Source organism: Salvia hispanica, chromosome 2, assembly GCF_023119035.1.
Source record: "Salvia hispanica cultivar TCC Black 2014 chromosome 2, UniMelb_Shisp_WGS_1.0, whole genome shotgun sequence".
Lineage (NCBI taxonomy): Eukaryota > Viridiplantae > Streptophyta > Magnoliopsida > Lamiales > Lamiaceae > Salvia > Salvia hispanica.
This window is the reverse complement of record NC_062966.1, coordinates 17,030,933-17,045,951: the sequence shown is the minus strand read 5'-3', so window position 1 is coordinate 17,045,951 and position 15,019 is coordinate 17,030,933. Positions and strand designations below refer to the sequence as shown.

At 36.7% G+C, this 15,019-nt stretch overlaps 2 protein-coding genes across 3 annotated transcripts; one reads left to right on the top strand and one right to left on the bottom strand.

Moving 5' to 3' along the window:
- The first annotated feature begins 493 nt into the window (after positions 1 to 493).
- Positions 494 to 3,585, top strand: LOC125203544 (deubiquitinase DESI2-like). The gene is made up of 4 exons (XM_048101917.1): positions 494 to 910; positions 1,910 to 2,171; positions 2,887 to 2,954; positions 3,170 to 3,585. Exons 1-4 carry the CDS (start codon positions 776 to 778, stop codon positions 3,413 to 3,415), a joined length of 711 nt encoding a protein of 236 aa, XP_047957874.1. The 5' UTR covers positions 494 to 775; the 3' UTR covers positions 3,416 to 3,585.
- Positions 3,586 to 6,486: 2,901 nt separating this feature from the next.
- On the bottom strand, positions 6,487 to 8,347 carry LOC125208439. Of its 2 annotated transcripts, XM_048108052.1 has the most exons (3): positions 8,304 to 8,332; positions 7,771 to 7,803; positions 6,487 to 7,619 (listed from the first exon to the last, which is right to left on the bottom strand). In XM_048108052.1, exon 3 carries the CDS (start codon positions 7,215 to 7,217, stop codon positions 6,624 to 6,626), a length of 594 nt encoding a protein of 197 aa, XP_047964009.1. In that variant the 5' UTR covers positions 7,218 to 7,619; positions 7,771 to 7,803; positions 8,304 to 8,332; the 3' UTR covers positions 6,487 to 6,623. The 2 variants fall into 2 exon arrangements, with proteins under 2 accessions (XP_047964009.1, XP_047964008.1); XM_048108051.1 differs by lacking the exon at positions 7,771 to 7,803 and having other exon boundaries at positions 8,304 to 8,347.
- Positions 8,348 to 15,019: the final 6,672 nt, after the last annotated feature.

Sequence of the window (15,019 nt, the reverse complement as noted above, 5' to 3'; positions counted from 1 at the left end):
ATATAGAAGAAGAATATTATGCCATGGAATATATTGCTCTACTCTAATTACAATCTATATCACAATACCTACTAAACATTGTTACATAATTTGATAATTATACCTTCTCCACTAGCTAATGATTATATGGAGCAAATTGGTTTGTTCATTATCAGTTCCACCCAAATAAAGTATAGTCCATTAATTTGAGAATTGTTGGAATAATATGTCGACTATTGTAGTGGGATAATGTCGTTTGGCACATTACACTACATCGATAAAAATATGTTTAAATAAGTGTAATTTAATCTTATCTTAAAGTGGACTTGAATAGTTATCTATTTGTTTGAATTTAAATTCCAACTTGAGTCTCTTCATGAATTCAATAAATTTGGTAAAGAAATTATTAAAATAAAAATCGAAATACTGTGGAATACTTGTTTGTCCAATAGAAGCGAAGAAGGATTTGAATATTGTGAAAACATGTGTATATATATTCAGATTGTTGATTTGAAAAAGTAAGAATCGAAAAGAAAGGGAAAGGGAAAACAAAAACCCCCGGCTCTCGGGCGGTACAAATATCACCCCTCTTCCCTCCCTGTTGAATTTCTCGCACATCCAACCAAAACCCCAATCTCCGTTGCTCACAATCATTGTGTTCTTCCACCTCCTCTGCTTATTCTTTCAAATTAAGGCGTGATTCATTGAATTTCCGTTCACATTGCATATACAGGTATAGCGAGAGAGAGACGCTGAAAGAGTAAGGCGTTGTTGGGGGATTTGAATTGAATTGAGGATGACAGAGGTGATCCTCCATGTGTACGACGTGACCAACAGTGCCAACGACAAAACAAACAACACTATTTTGCAGATCAACAAGATCTTCAAAGACGGAATTGGTCTAGGCGGTATCTTCCACAGCGCCGTTCAGGTTCATCAATCTCCGTCTCCGTTTGCCTAATCCTACATTGTTATTTGCATTTTATTTTTACCTCTTTTTTTTTTCTTTTTTTTTAAATTTCTGAATGCGTCACTTTCAGTTCCTTTTCATATGGTTTTTTCACCGGTTAGTTCGTGGAGTAGATCTAGGGTTTTACTCTGTGAAGTTGATTTGAAGCAATCATTTGTTTTACTGTGTCGGTAGTGGTGCGCCTCTTCTTTGGTTTGTTTTGGGCGGCGTCAACGGCTGGAAAAAAAATTTAATATAGAATATCACCAGAGTTTTGTTTTTTCAGAATTGAATTTCTCTACATTGAGCATGCGCTGACCAAATTTAACAAAATTGTATGTTAGGGACATAATATTAGGCAGTACGATTGAACTTCAGGTTGTTGTATTGTATCATAATTTACCTATTCATGATGGTAATTTATCTCAATGTGGCTCCTTTTCTTTTGAACGCCCCAGCAATACTTTTATTTGTTAGGATTTTAATCAAAGTACTCTTATGAGGAATTGAGGACTCGTGTTTTAAGCCTACTCTCGGTTTTGTTTCCTAAAGATGGTGAAGTTTATTATGTTTTGACATTCTCTTTCACCAGACCACCTTACTTTCTTTTCGTGGCACCCTCTATTTCCCATTCACTCAACTCTTAGGATTAGAAGTAATTTAGACATCTATTTAACCGATACTAGTATATCTCATCGTTAGTATTCTGATGTGAAACAATGCTTGTCAATGGAACCAGCTATTCACCCATAAAATATTGTATGCTATAAAAGCTCAAGTGCCTTTGGTCATGGTATTTCATTTTATACTTATATTGTTATATATATCATCTCATTGTTTTTTATTGGTTTACCTACTTGTTTTTTACCTTGTTGAGCACTCATGTGCTATGTGTATCACGTGGCCATGGGTTTATAGCTCTTACATAATAGATTTAACCCAGTTGTAGTTCCCTTTGTTAATATTTGGGTTGCTCAACAGGTTTATGGAGAAGATGAATGGTCCTTTGGGTTCTGTGAACATGGTACTGGCGTGTTTAGCTGTCCTGCAACAACGAATCCAATGTATACATACCGCGAAACTATAAAACTTGGAAAAACATCCTTCTCTATCTACAAGGTCAATCAGATCCTTAGAGAACTCAGTAGAGAGTGGCCTGGACAGTCATATGATTTGCTATCAAAGAACTGCAATCACTTCTGCGATGAGTTTTGTGAAAGACTTGGCGTGCAAAAGCTTCCTGGTAAGTTCATGGCATTTGCACTTGTTCTCTTTCCCTTGGAAATTTTGTATGGTTGCTCTGGCCATTCTGTTTATTTTTTCGGATTCACATTGAAGTATGCTCTCACATGTTCATAATAATTGCTTTCTGCTCTCCTGATGTATCACTAGACTACTGGCAAGTAACGGAAGGTTTGCCTTTGGTTGGGTTGCGTTTAAGAATATGTTTATTTGTCCCACATTTTACTGTTCTACCATCTGAAGCAAATTGGTGTTGTGTTGTCTTAGAAAATAATTTCCTTTGAAGTGCTAAAGCTAGTGAAGAATGTAAAATGATTTGTCTTAGAATTTTGTTCAGTTTTGGATCATTTTGAATATTTGACAATTGTACTTTTAATATGTTCCCTACTGCAACAAATCATTGAAGATAAAGTGAAATTGTGTCTGTTTGATTAACTGCATTTGACTTGAGGCTTGGCTAATTAATTTTAACGTCATGTTAGTGTGTATCTGTTCTTTTGGTTTCTCAATGCTTGCATGGGCAATACTCAGTTTTATTGGGACATACTTGTAGTTTACTACCTTCTCAAATGAAAAGAGATTCCACACATCCTCTGGATGCTGATTATGGGCTGCCAAAGACACCCAACTCGTTGCTGTGATCTGTTTTTTATTTTGGTTACCACCTCTGACCACCATGTGATGATGTTGTTCTTCATTCACTGGCTCTTTAACAGGATGGGTTAACAGGCTTGCTCACGCTGGAGACGCTGCTGTTGAAATAGCTGGAAACACGGCCTATCGAGTAAGATTTGAATTTTGTCAAAATTAATATTTAATTTAGATTTTTCCATCTGAACCTTGTTTTGCCACAAGCTGGTCTGCTCCTTTGCTCTCATTGTTCAATCAAACATAAGGCAACTTCATGTGCTTGTGTGCCTTAGCTGTAGATATGGGTTTTGCCTTGGGTCTTTACTACTAATAGCTAATACCCTTTGATGTGCATTGCTGCTGTTGCAGTTTAGGCAAGCAAAATCCGAGATTGTAAGTGCCAGCAAAGTAGCCTACCGTTTTTTGGCTGGAGTTGCATCGAGCAATTCGGTTGTTGGTCCCGAGTCTCCTGGAAACTCCGGTAGAGGAAATCCTAGATTCCAAGGTACGTGGTTCAAGAACCTTATCTCAACCGGTGCAAAGCCATCTGCGAGTTCAGAAATGGAAAAACGGGATGAAGTGGTGGTCAAGCAAGCCGGCCTCACCTTCAACTGACACTGTCACACCTGCTTTGCTATTCGATCTGCTGTACATTCAATTGAGAATTTCCTGTGTTTCAAGTTTCAACATTATATCGGACTGTTAAGTGCCTTCGTTATTACTTACTACTATTCAATTTGCATATTTCAAATTTAATTTCGGTCAAAATACACCTTCCATGCTCAGGTCTTCGCTATTAGTACTACTTAGTGTTCAATTTGCATTTTATTAGTGATATTTCCGTTAAAGGAAAGTTTCTCTACCAACAAAATACAGCTACAACCTTATTAGAATTCCACTTAATTCGAGTTTCGCTTAAATTATTCAGCCACTTGTAAGAAAACTTGTTAGAGCATCCACAGTGGGGCGCATCGTCCGTCGCATCATCCGCCACAGTGGCATCGCGGACGATGGTTAACCCATCGTCCGTGGACGAAGCGACAGACGGCATCGCAGACGATGCGACGCGTTTTTAGTTTTTAATTTAATTTTATTTAATTTTCAAAACCTATATATACCTCACTTTTCACTTCATTTTTCACTCCTTTCACACTCAAATTCACACTACATTTTCTACACTTCAAACCAAAATGAATCCCGGAAATTACCCAAGTCCGAATAGTCCGATGTTCGGTGGTGCACGATGGCTGGGTCAGAACCCGACGAATACCGACCATTCGACACCAACGCTCAGTACGATCCCGAGTTCAGCACGGACTTGTACGGGCTGTCAGACATGGAGCCTTCTCCCAACCGCACACCCGCCGCCGCCGCACCTCGCGGTCGATCCGCCGCTGACGCCGCCGCGTCGGGCTCCGCCACCAAGAAGAAGTGGACCAAGGCACGAGCCCAGAAGTTGCCGTCAACGGCGGTGTGTGAAGAGTTCGCCCCGGGAAGGACGAACTACGCCCCGGAAGAATCCATCGTCTTGACGAGATGTTGGATTGATGTTTCAGAGGATCCGGTGTTCGCCAACAACCAGAAGGTTACTGCGTATTGGGAGCGCATCGCCGAAAAATACAACGAGTCCAAGCCGCCGACCGCCTACAAGAGCCACAGGGAGCAGCTCCGCAAGCACTGTGATCAAATATAGAAGCAGGTCAATCTGTTCGCGGGGGAGTACGATAAGTGCGAGAGGGAGCAGGGCAGCGACGAGAGTCTGTCGAATGTGTGCGACAAAGCGGTGAAATCGTACATGTCATTGTTCGGCGACTTCAAGCACTACCAGTCCTGGGCGCTCTTGAAGGAGAAGCAAAAGTTCGTTGGTGGTGTGCTTCCCCAATCGACGACGGTGAAGAAGAGGGCGTCGAAGCGCACCTTCATTGATTATACAAGCAGCAAAAACGGCGCATTTCCAATGGACCTCAACAATCCGGTGTTCGAGGATGAGAGTTCCGGCACACCGATGTCCCGGCGTCCGCCTGGCATCAAGGCTGCCAAGGCCTAGGGCAAGGCGACCTCATCCGCCACGGCGCCGCCTGACCAGGCCCCAAGCCTGACCCCGAGCGCGACCCCGAGCGAGACTTCGGCGGCGTCACATGCCTACACGGATTTGGTGGCCTCCTCCGACTACAGGACGTTGTTGGACGCGCACAACGCCCTGATACAGGTGACCAACCCGGCTCAAATCGAAGGCATCTAGCGGATGATCGATGGCCTCAGCCGTAGGTTGGGACTACTCTAGACTAGTCGAGGTTTTTTTTATATGTAGTGCACTTTTTTTTTTTAATTTCTTAGTTTGTAACTTTTTTTTAATTTCTTATTTTGTAACTTTTTTTTTAATAAAGTAAATGTAGGATTTGATTTAATTGTGTTGTTTTTATTTATTTATTTTGTTTGATATATTTGCATAAATTATAAAAATATAAAATAGAATTAAAATGCTTGGGGCGGGCTGCCCGCCCTATTGCAGGTGGAATGGACGGAGGATAAAATGCTGATGTGGAGGTGCATAGGGCCGGACTTAGGACGTCGCTTAGTCCATCCCATTATGGATGCCTTTTATACATTTTTAAAAATAAAAATCACGGTATTCATACGACAATCTAGAATCTAGATGTCCCTTTATCTAAAATTTTTATCATTCAAAACTTAAATCATTTTAAAGGAATGGAACAGTATTAATTTTGCCATTTGATACATAATTTATACTCCCTCCATTCCTTAAAAATAAAAACTTTTGAAATGGTACGAGTTTTAACAAAAATTTATAGAGTAAGAAAGAGATAGTAAGAAAAGTATGTTAGTAAAAAATGGTCCCACTTCATTATAAAAAAAAGATTTTTTTTTAAATAGAAAGCTTCTATTTTCAGAGGACGGACTAAAAAGAAGCAAGTTCTGATTTTTAGGTGAGGGAGGGAGTATTTCATTATTGTCTCAATTTCTATTTTGAGATGTTTCACTACGTAATCCAATTGCTAATAGTTACTATCACTTTTTACACAGATATACAAATATGCCATCTTGGTCATAGAAATCACTTTGATTTTTATTTTTAAATTAAATACCGTGTATTGTTATCTTAAAGCACTAAATTAAATTACATGATATTCATTTAAATAATAAACAAACCAGATTCAAATAATTTAGCATTTTTGCTTGGTCAATTACACCTACTTCTCCACTCTCCACCCCACTAGTATTCATATATCAAAATGCTATCATTATTAACGGCCAACCATGCATCTATGATTAAAAAATATAGAAAAGAAATTAAATTAGGGATTTTGGTTAGATGAAAATTCCTTGCACGAACATGTACAACAATTTTTAATACTCCATTAACTGTTCTTTTACACTCTCTCTTCACATCTTTTAATTTAACTTAACTCCAGTTTTTCTGGCCCAGATTGGGGTAAGGGATTGAATAATACTATCATATATCTAATCAGTTTTTTTTTTCCCCATATTCTTATGTGACCAGTTTATATAATTGATACTGGATATAAGAGCATAAAATATTTTTATCAGACCGAACAATTCAACAAAATTGATACATACATATATGATTTTTCTTCTGCAATGACCAATACCAATGAAAGTTTGATTGATCCTGAGCAAGCTAAGCAATCTTTACCAAAACATAATGGAGTAATAAAAGGCTCAACGATCAGAATCAAAATAAGATTCAACATCAAGTTATGGAGAATACAGGCAGGTGAACTCACCCTGATTTATATAATGAAAGTAACTCATATTTTTAAAATTTACCCTTTCGAAATACTTACATACGGTTGAAAGCAAGACAGCCTACCTCATCCTCATCAGCTATGCTAAGAGAAGTAACAGCCTGCGCAGCCAGATATTCTTCTCCCCAATATCGAGGATAGAAGCTGCTCCCGAGATCAGATGAATCCAAGAAATGAGAATTTCTCCCGAGACTCCACATGTGCCCACACTGATGAGCGTCATAAGTGCTAGCAACATTCTCGTTTGAATAACTGGATAAATCTTGACAATGAACAAACGGAATTCCTTCTGCCCCCATAAAGATGCTGAGATCATTGGTATGATGCCAGAATGGCAGCTCTTCGTGCTTCTTCAGCAACCCCTTACTTGAATCATCAGAGTCTTCACCAAGTAGGACTTGCAGTGCCACAGCCTCAGCTATAGCAGCGCTTTCTTCATCCAGCCTGTCCTGTTCTTCTTTCTTCTTCAGCTTCTTCTTTTCCAACTCGGAGCGAATGGCTGCAGATGTAGCCAGAGCTTTTTCCAAGCGCCTTTTTTTCTTTTCAGCTTGTTTCATGCGGTCTAGATCATCCTTCACCTGTTTCTTCTTGCCTTTCTTAACACCAGACGCTGCTTTACCACATTCCATTATGCTATTCTGTTACAACTACACTCTCCTACGATTCCCTTTCAATTTTCCCAAGCAAACATCTCTATAGATCTATACATTGTCTCATTAGCTATATATTTCGTGTAACTAGTTACTAAGTACTTAAACAAACTTAAATAAAAACTCAAAAGATAAAATTGCACCAAATCTACTACACAGCCTCAGGTCTGAATGAACTCCTCAATCTAGGCACACTACATTCCCAGACAGAAACATCCGGCAGTAAAAGAGGAGTACACTGGTAAGAACTTTTGTGTCTGGTCCACGCCATTCCTCTCAATTTCTCACATGCCCTACCACTCATTTAAGGCTCACTAGATTAAAGATAGACAAACTGATTGTAAAACAAGGAGTATTTCTTTCAGATTAGCAACACTCCTCCTGCAACAATGATATGCAACTCAGTATATATCTCCTGATAATAAGGAATAACTCAACATGAATTCCAATCATACAACAACCAAGAAATTCAGATAAATCTTACTACCATAACATGTAATGTCTTAACAAACCAAAAAAAAAAACACATCACCTCCACAAAATAACACATCCACCATCACAATTCCTGCCCAAAAATATATGAGAGCATCCAATCATTCACCACTCAAAACTGATCAAACCAAAGATAAAGACACAGACAAACGCTGCAAGGAAATTCAGACACACTTCAACAAAGAATATTCAAAAACACAACTAAAAGAGAAGACTTACATACAACGCTAATTAGATTCTATCAATACTTTATGTAGTTGGATTTTACAACCAAACCATCGTTTCATAGATATTTGTCACCAAATCCAGATCCAACTGGTGGAAGAGAAAGAATAATGCCTCAACCCAATTAAAAAAACCGGCAAATATCCAATAACAATATGCGAGATAACAAAAACCCTCTAGCAATTGGTAGATTTATCCTAGGTGTGCCAAAACCTCAATTACGACACAAATTAATCCATTTGACAAATAATCTGACTTCAGATACAAAATCGCAAATATATCACCAAATTTCCTTCAAAAAATCCAATCAAACATATAAAAATGAGGAAGTAACAATATAAAGCGCACCTGTGGATCTGTAACTGCTGCGTGAAGGAGGGGGGGGGGGGTTTGTGGTGGTGGACACGGATTAAAATACTCGATCACAGCCGTGATTGAGAGAGAAAAGGAGACGGGGATGAGTAGGAGACGAAAGGGTACTTTCGGGAATTCGTATGTGAATAAATACGGAGTAATTTCTTTTCTTATTCAAATATTATCATTTTTAATATCATCAATTTATATAGGGACAATTGAAAAAATATTGAAACACTGAAACTTGACAATTTAATATTCTAATAAGTATATCAAATAATTAAACCAACCAGATTTTAACTACAATTTAAATTATTATTATCCCTATATAGACTATAGTGGTTATGAATAATGTTGTTGGTAAAATTCGTAGAGGGAGCTGAAATTACTCAAGCAACCTTTGGAAAACCAAATAGGAGAGAAGTTCATCATGAAATTCGCACTCTTGAAAAGTTTTGATCATAATTTTCTTCCTTTCATTTTGCATTCCTATCCAGATTGAAATCTCAATATTAGTAGTACTATTTTATAACTCAACCCTATAATATCATGTTCGATCTTCAAATTTTATAACGTTAATTCGAGAAAAAAAAATTTAAATAAAGTTTCACTTTTAGAAAATACTGACAGGATTGATCATTTATAAATTTTTCCAGTGGCCACTTGGTAACGTCTTGGTTGTAAGTTTAGCCTCGAATTAAATGTTAATTTATCATAGTATCTTAAAGTAAAAAGAATTTCATTATGAATTTTCTTCTAAATCAACTTGTTTTTAATGGCGCGTGTCAGATTATACTTAGTACTTTACGTCAAAATTATCGGGTCGGGTAACAGGGTCCGATGTAAGTATTGGGCCGGGTCAACCTGTCCCAAAAATCAATAAGGTCCACAACCGAAATCCAATCAATAAGAAAATTCGCATGGACTAAATACTGCTCTATATTTCCGATTGCAGAGTAATAGTAGTATATGCATTAATATTTTTATTTATCATTGTAATGAGCCGATATTACTCTTACCCTCAAATGTTTTTCTTATGCTACGAAATTAGGAAAATAGTGCTTTCTTAGACATTCGGTTTTGTGAATGGTGGAAAGGGTACTCCCTTCGTCCACCAATAAAATGAGAACTTCTCATTTTGACATTTTCGTCTTTTCACTAAAAAAAATTTCATTTGCTAGAACTATTTTCGGTATGGGAGTCATATTCCACTATATTTATATCACTCAGATTTTATTCTAAAGAGGGAACATCTTTTTTGGTCCATGAACTTTGCCAAAGTATCATTTTAGGTCCGTGAACTTTGATAATATCATTTGAGGTCCGTCAACTATGAATTAATATCATTCGAAGTACTTTTTTACTATTTACAATATTTTATGGACGAAAATACCCTCAATACCTTGAAGGGTAAATATTTTTAATTAACTTATCGCATACTCATATTTTTCGACAATTTTTCTAAATATAATTTGGCCTTCAATATTATCACTTAATTTTGTGACATGCAAGAAAAGTTTATTCAACATTTTATAATTAAAGAATTTTAAAAATATTTTTGAGGTATGGATACATGTAAAATACCAAGGTCACGGTCAATAGACGATACTTGAATGTTGATATATTATTTAAAAATAATATCAATATATCAATATTCAAGTATCGTTTAGTGACTGTGAAATTAATTTTTAGAGTATTCACATCTTAAAAATATTTTAAAATTCTTTAATTACAGTTGAAGAAGGAACTTTTCTTGCATGTCACAAAAGTGATATTATTGAAGGTTAAATCATATTTATAAAATTCATCAAAAATATATAGTAAAGATATTTATAAAAAATATGAGTATGTGATAAAGTTTATTAAAATACCCTTCAAGGTATTGAGGGTATTTTCGTCCAGAAAAACTTGGAAATAGTAAAAAAGTACTTCAAATGATATTAATTCATAGTTGACGGACCTAAAATGGTATTTTCAAAGTTCATGGACCTAAAATGATACTTTGACAAAGTTCGTGGACCAAAAAAGATGTTCCCTCTATTCTAAAACTAATACTCCCTCGTCTTATTCAAGATATCCATATTCTTGAATGATACGAAATTTTAGGTGGAGTAGTTGTGTGTGATAAAGTAGAATGGTAAATATGATTGAATATTTTAATGAGAGAAAAAAGAAATTTATTTCCCAATATAAAAAATGAACATTTTGAGTAGGACAAATTAAAAGAAAAATATGACCATTCAGAGAGGAGTATATAAAAATAGAACATGCATTCTACTACCTTTTCAATCAACTTTTTACTACATTTCTCACGAATTGTGGTCACAACTCCTTTTGCACTGATGTTTGAAAGGAGTATTTGCATTTAATTAAAAATTTGATTAATAGGAACACTTGTCGGTGTGGTTTTTTCCCAGTTTGCTATAAATTGGCTAACACGAAAACCGCAAGTGTAATCCGATAATATTAAAAATCATTTATAGGCACTGTTGTTGAAAAATCATGATATCATTGTCATAATATAAAATTTTCATGATACCATTGTGTTGTCCGGATGATCTTGAAAGAATAAGAAATTAATTTTTGAAATAAAGAGGAAATGAATACATAATTTTCTAATCTTACATTGACGAATTTTCACAATTCATACCATCTAAAATATCACCATAGATAATCTATTTTTAGACCCTTACAAATCGATAAAATCTCTGTTTAGAAATATAAATTGTGATTTTATAAGCTTATTAGCTTCAATTAAGAGCATCCACAATGCCGGCTAGCCGAACCATTGCAGCCGGCCAGCCGAGAATCGGCGTAAAAATCACCGTGGGCTAGCCGATTAGAGGGCGTTGGCCGATGCGCTGGCCGCCATTGTGGAGTGCCGATCGGCCAGCGCCAATTTTCGTTTTTCTTTTACATTTTTTGAAAACTATATATACGCGATTTTAGTTTCATTTTCATTTGCACCACTTGTTTTAACGAGTTTTCTCTCTCTCTAAATCTCTGTACAAGAGCAACATCGAGGGATGAGTAACGCGGGTGGTAGCGGTGGTGGTAGTGGTGGTAGTGGTTGAGATGCTGAGGAGTACGAACGGCGGATGAACGAGGCTATGGAGGCCTACATGAACCGCGAGATGGAGCGGTACATGCGAAGGGTGGAACAGCATGCGGTACCTCGCCCTCCACCGGTTGTCCACCGCCGAGCAGTGATTGATCGGGATCACGTAGCTGCACATCAGCGCCTGTATGACGACTACTTCGCTCCGGACCCGCGGTTTCCAGCAACCATTTTCAGGCGGCGTTTTAGAATACGCAGGGAGTTGTTTATGCGTATCGTTGACGCTTTGGAGCGTCGATATCTTTGTTTTCGCTTCAGGCACGATGCGGTGGCAGACCGGCCACACCCCTATCCAAAAGTGCACAGCGGCAATCAGGCGGTTGGCCTACGGAGGCGCGGCAGACATGTGGGATGAGTACCTCCACATCGGTGAGACGACTTCTCTGCAATGTCTGAAGTTTTTCTGTCAGGGCGTGATTCAAATTTTCGGTGAGGAGTACCTTCGAAGCCCTACCCCCCAAGATTGTCGAATCGATGCGGATGCACGGGGAGAGCATGGGTTCCCCGGGATATTAGGCAGCATAGATTGTATGCATTGGGAGTGGAAGAAGCTGTCCGACTGCACGGGAAAGGGGCCTACACGACCAGCTACAAGTCAAAGAATCCCACGATGATCCTCGAGGACGTAGCTGATTACCGACTGTGGATCTGGCATGCTTATTTTGGGGTAGTCGGGTCGAACAACGACCTTAACGTCCTCAACTCGTCGCCCCTCTTCAACGAGAAGTGTCAGGGCATCGGTCCAGCCGTCTCATTTGTGGCCAACGACAACCGGCATGATATGGGCTACTACTTGGCGGATTGGATATACCCTAGGTGGCCCGTCTTTGTGAAGACGATCAGGCACGCGGCGGATGACATGAAGGCCTACTTTGCGGAACGACAGGAGTCGGCGCGCAAGCACGTGGAGCGCGCATTTGGTGTGCTCCGGTCTCGATGGGCGGCAATTAAGGGTCCAACGCGTTTGTGGGATGTCAAATGCGTTTCCCAAATAATGTACGCCTGCATTATCATGCACAACATGATCGTCGAAGACGAAGGCGTACAACCGACTAGTTGGGCCAATGACGATGAAGCCGGTCCAAGCCACGGAACGCCCACCCCTAGCGTACGACATGGGGTACCTCTCGATGAAGTCGGCCGCCTCCAGGAATATGCCGACATGCGCCAAGTGGATGCTCATATTCAACTCCAAAATGATATAATTGAAGAGTTGTGGGCACGGAAGATTACACGGCGATAGTTTTTTTTCTTTATTATGTAATTTATTTTTTTAAATGAATGTACTTTTTTTTAATGCAATTAATGAATTTTCCCGTATATGTCTCGTAAATTTAATTCCGCAATTTAATTGTAAATTTAATTTCGTAAATGTAGTTGTTTTTTAATTATTTTTATTGCGGCTGGCCTATGATTGACCTAAATCTGATGTGGCAGGTGGATTTTTAGTGCTGATGAGAGAAAGTGGCTAGCTTATGGCTGACCTATTTATATCGTGGATGCTCTAAATTAAAAATGGTGACAAATACAGCGATGCATGATAAAAGTGGCCTCACTTTCACAATATAGCTCGATAAAATATTCATATCTTGATACGGCAACTCGAACGTGTCCTTCGTTCATGGTAAACCAACTGAATTATTTTTAGATCATAAAGAAACTGAATTATTGAACAAAAGTGTGTGTGCACAGAGCATAGTGGATTATCCACTTTTTTATACTATCGGATTTGATTAATTAATTTTATAAACTAGTTGTAGTAGTACTATTTCATTTGTGAAAGGACAGACGCGTGTTTAATTGTGGATCAATCAAAAAAAGGAAAGTGCGTCTTTTTTTATCTTCCCGGTCAAAATTCATGACATTTTGTGCATTTGTTTTTTTAATGATAGGAAATTAATAACCTATTATTGTGTCAAATTTAAAATAGCTTAGCAAGCTAACCTAACAAGTTTAGGCTAGTGAAGATTGCATATTTTCCATTAGGCCATTTCCAAGAGTACACAAAAAACTAAAATGGAATAAGTATTTAGCTTTAATAGTACTAAAAAATCAATTATATTTTTGGTTTTTGAAAAAAAAATTCTTATCTTTAGGTTTACACTAACCTAAACCTAAAAGTTTTTCAAATTTTATGAGTAGAAAAGGCATAATATAGAGAATATTCTTTTAAGTTTGAATTTAGTGTAAATGATTGGAGTAAAATCAATATTTAGTGTGATATTTACTCTAAAATGAGTTTGAGTTTAGCGAAATGATTGAAGATGCTGTTAGCAATCTAAGAATATTGACTCAAATGCTCACTTTTGACTTATAAGATGGAACGCTAAAAACAATCCAACGTCAGAACGTCTAGTGTATAGACTGAACAAATTTAAGTTTATTTTGACCATCCAATCCTTTTTTTTACCTAATTAATCTTATATTTTTTAATCTATCTTATCACTTGAAGTAAAGAACTTTTTAGATTATCATACTTAACACAAGTTAACAAACATGGGTTTTTTAGTGTTTGGGATTCACTTATTCTAATATTGTCCAAAGGCTATTCGAAATTAATAGCACCACATGAAAAAAATAAGAGTGAACTACAAAAATAGTACCTGAACTATGTGTTTATCTCGCCAATGAACTCTGGATTTTAAAAATATCTTCAGACAACTCTGAACTAAGCGTTTATCTCGAAAATGGTCCATTTTCACTGTTTCGTGACGAAAATACCCTTTTGGGGGTTGGGCAATTTGGTCTTTTTACATTTTAAATTTGATATTATTTCAGTTATGTACTAAATCTGATATTATTTCAAAATTTTATCATTCTTCTTCCCTTTTGGCATCCTTCACTTTGTTTCTTTATTTCAATATTAGATTTAATTTTATAAAATTAAATTTTAAATTTCAATTTTTAAATATCAATAAATTATAATTAAAATTACTATTAAATAATAAATTAATAGTTTTAATCCATATTTGATAGTGTCTAATATTTAATCAATAAGGTACGACGACGCTTTAGTTTTAATCAATATTTAATAGTTTTAATCATAAATAGATCATATAACACAATTTAGTCAACTTCATAATATTTTTAGTCAAATTCTCCTATACATTAGATGCATATTTATTTCGGAATAAATCGTGTTATATGATCTATTTATGATTATAACTATTAAATATTGATTAAATCTAAGGTTTCGTCGTACCTTATTGATTAAATTAGACACTATCAAATATTGATTAAAATTACTAATTTGTTATTTAATAGTAATTTTAATAATTAAATTTTTTTATTGATATTTAAAAATTAAAATTTAAAATTTAATTTTATAAAATTAAATCTAGAGTGAATTACATATTTAGGACCTATACTTATCACGACGAACGTTTGCGGTCCCTATACTTGCAAAATACTCCCTCCGTTCCATAGTAATAGGGGCGTTTTTCCATTTCCGTCCGTTCCATAGTAATAGAGTCATTTCCCTTTTTAGTAAAAGTCAACACATTTTTCCACACCTACTTTACTCTCTCTTACTTTTTTCTATCTTCATCTCTCTAACTTTTTCATTTTTCACTTTATTCTCTCTTTACTTAAC

Bases quoted from the DNA above. Each gene is read 5' to 3' on its own strand.
- LOC125203544 (XM_048101917.1), top strand. From the start codon at position 776: ATGACAGAGGTGATCCTCCATGTGTACGACGTGACCAACAGTGCCAAC. The intron at 2,172-2,886 runs GTAAGTTCATGG...GCTCTTTAACAG, and splicing joins TGGCGTGCAAAAGCTTCCTG to GATGGGTTAACAGGCTTGCT. The intron at 2,955-3,169 runs GTAAGATTTGAA...CTGCTGTTGCAG, and splicing joins CTGGAAACACGGCCTATCGA to TTTAGGCAAGCAAAATCCGA.
- LOC125208439 (XM_048108051.1), bottom strand. From the start codon at position 7,217: ATGGAATGTGGTAAAGCAGCGTCTGGTGTTAAGAAAGGCAAGAAGAAA.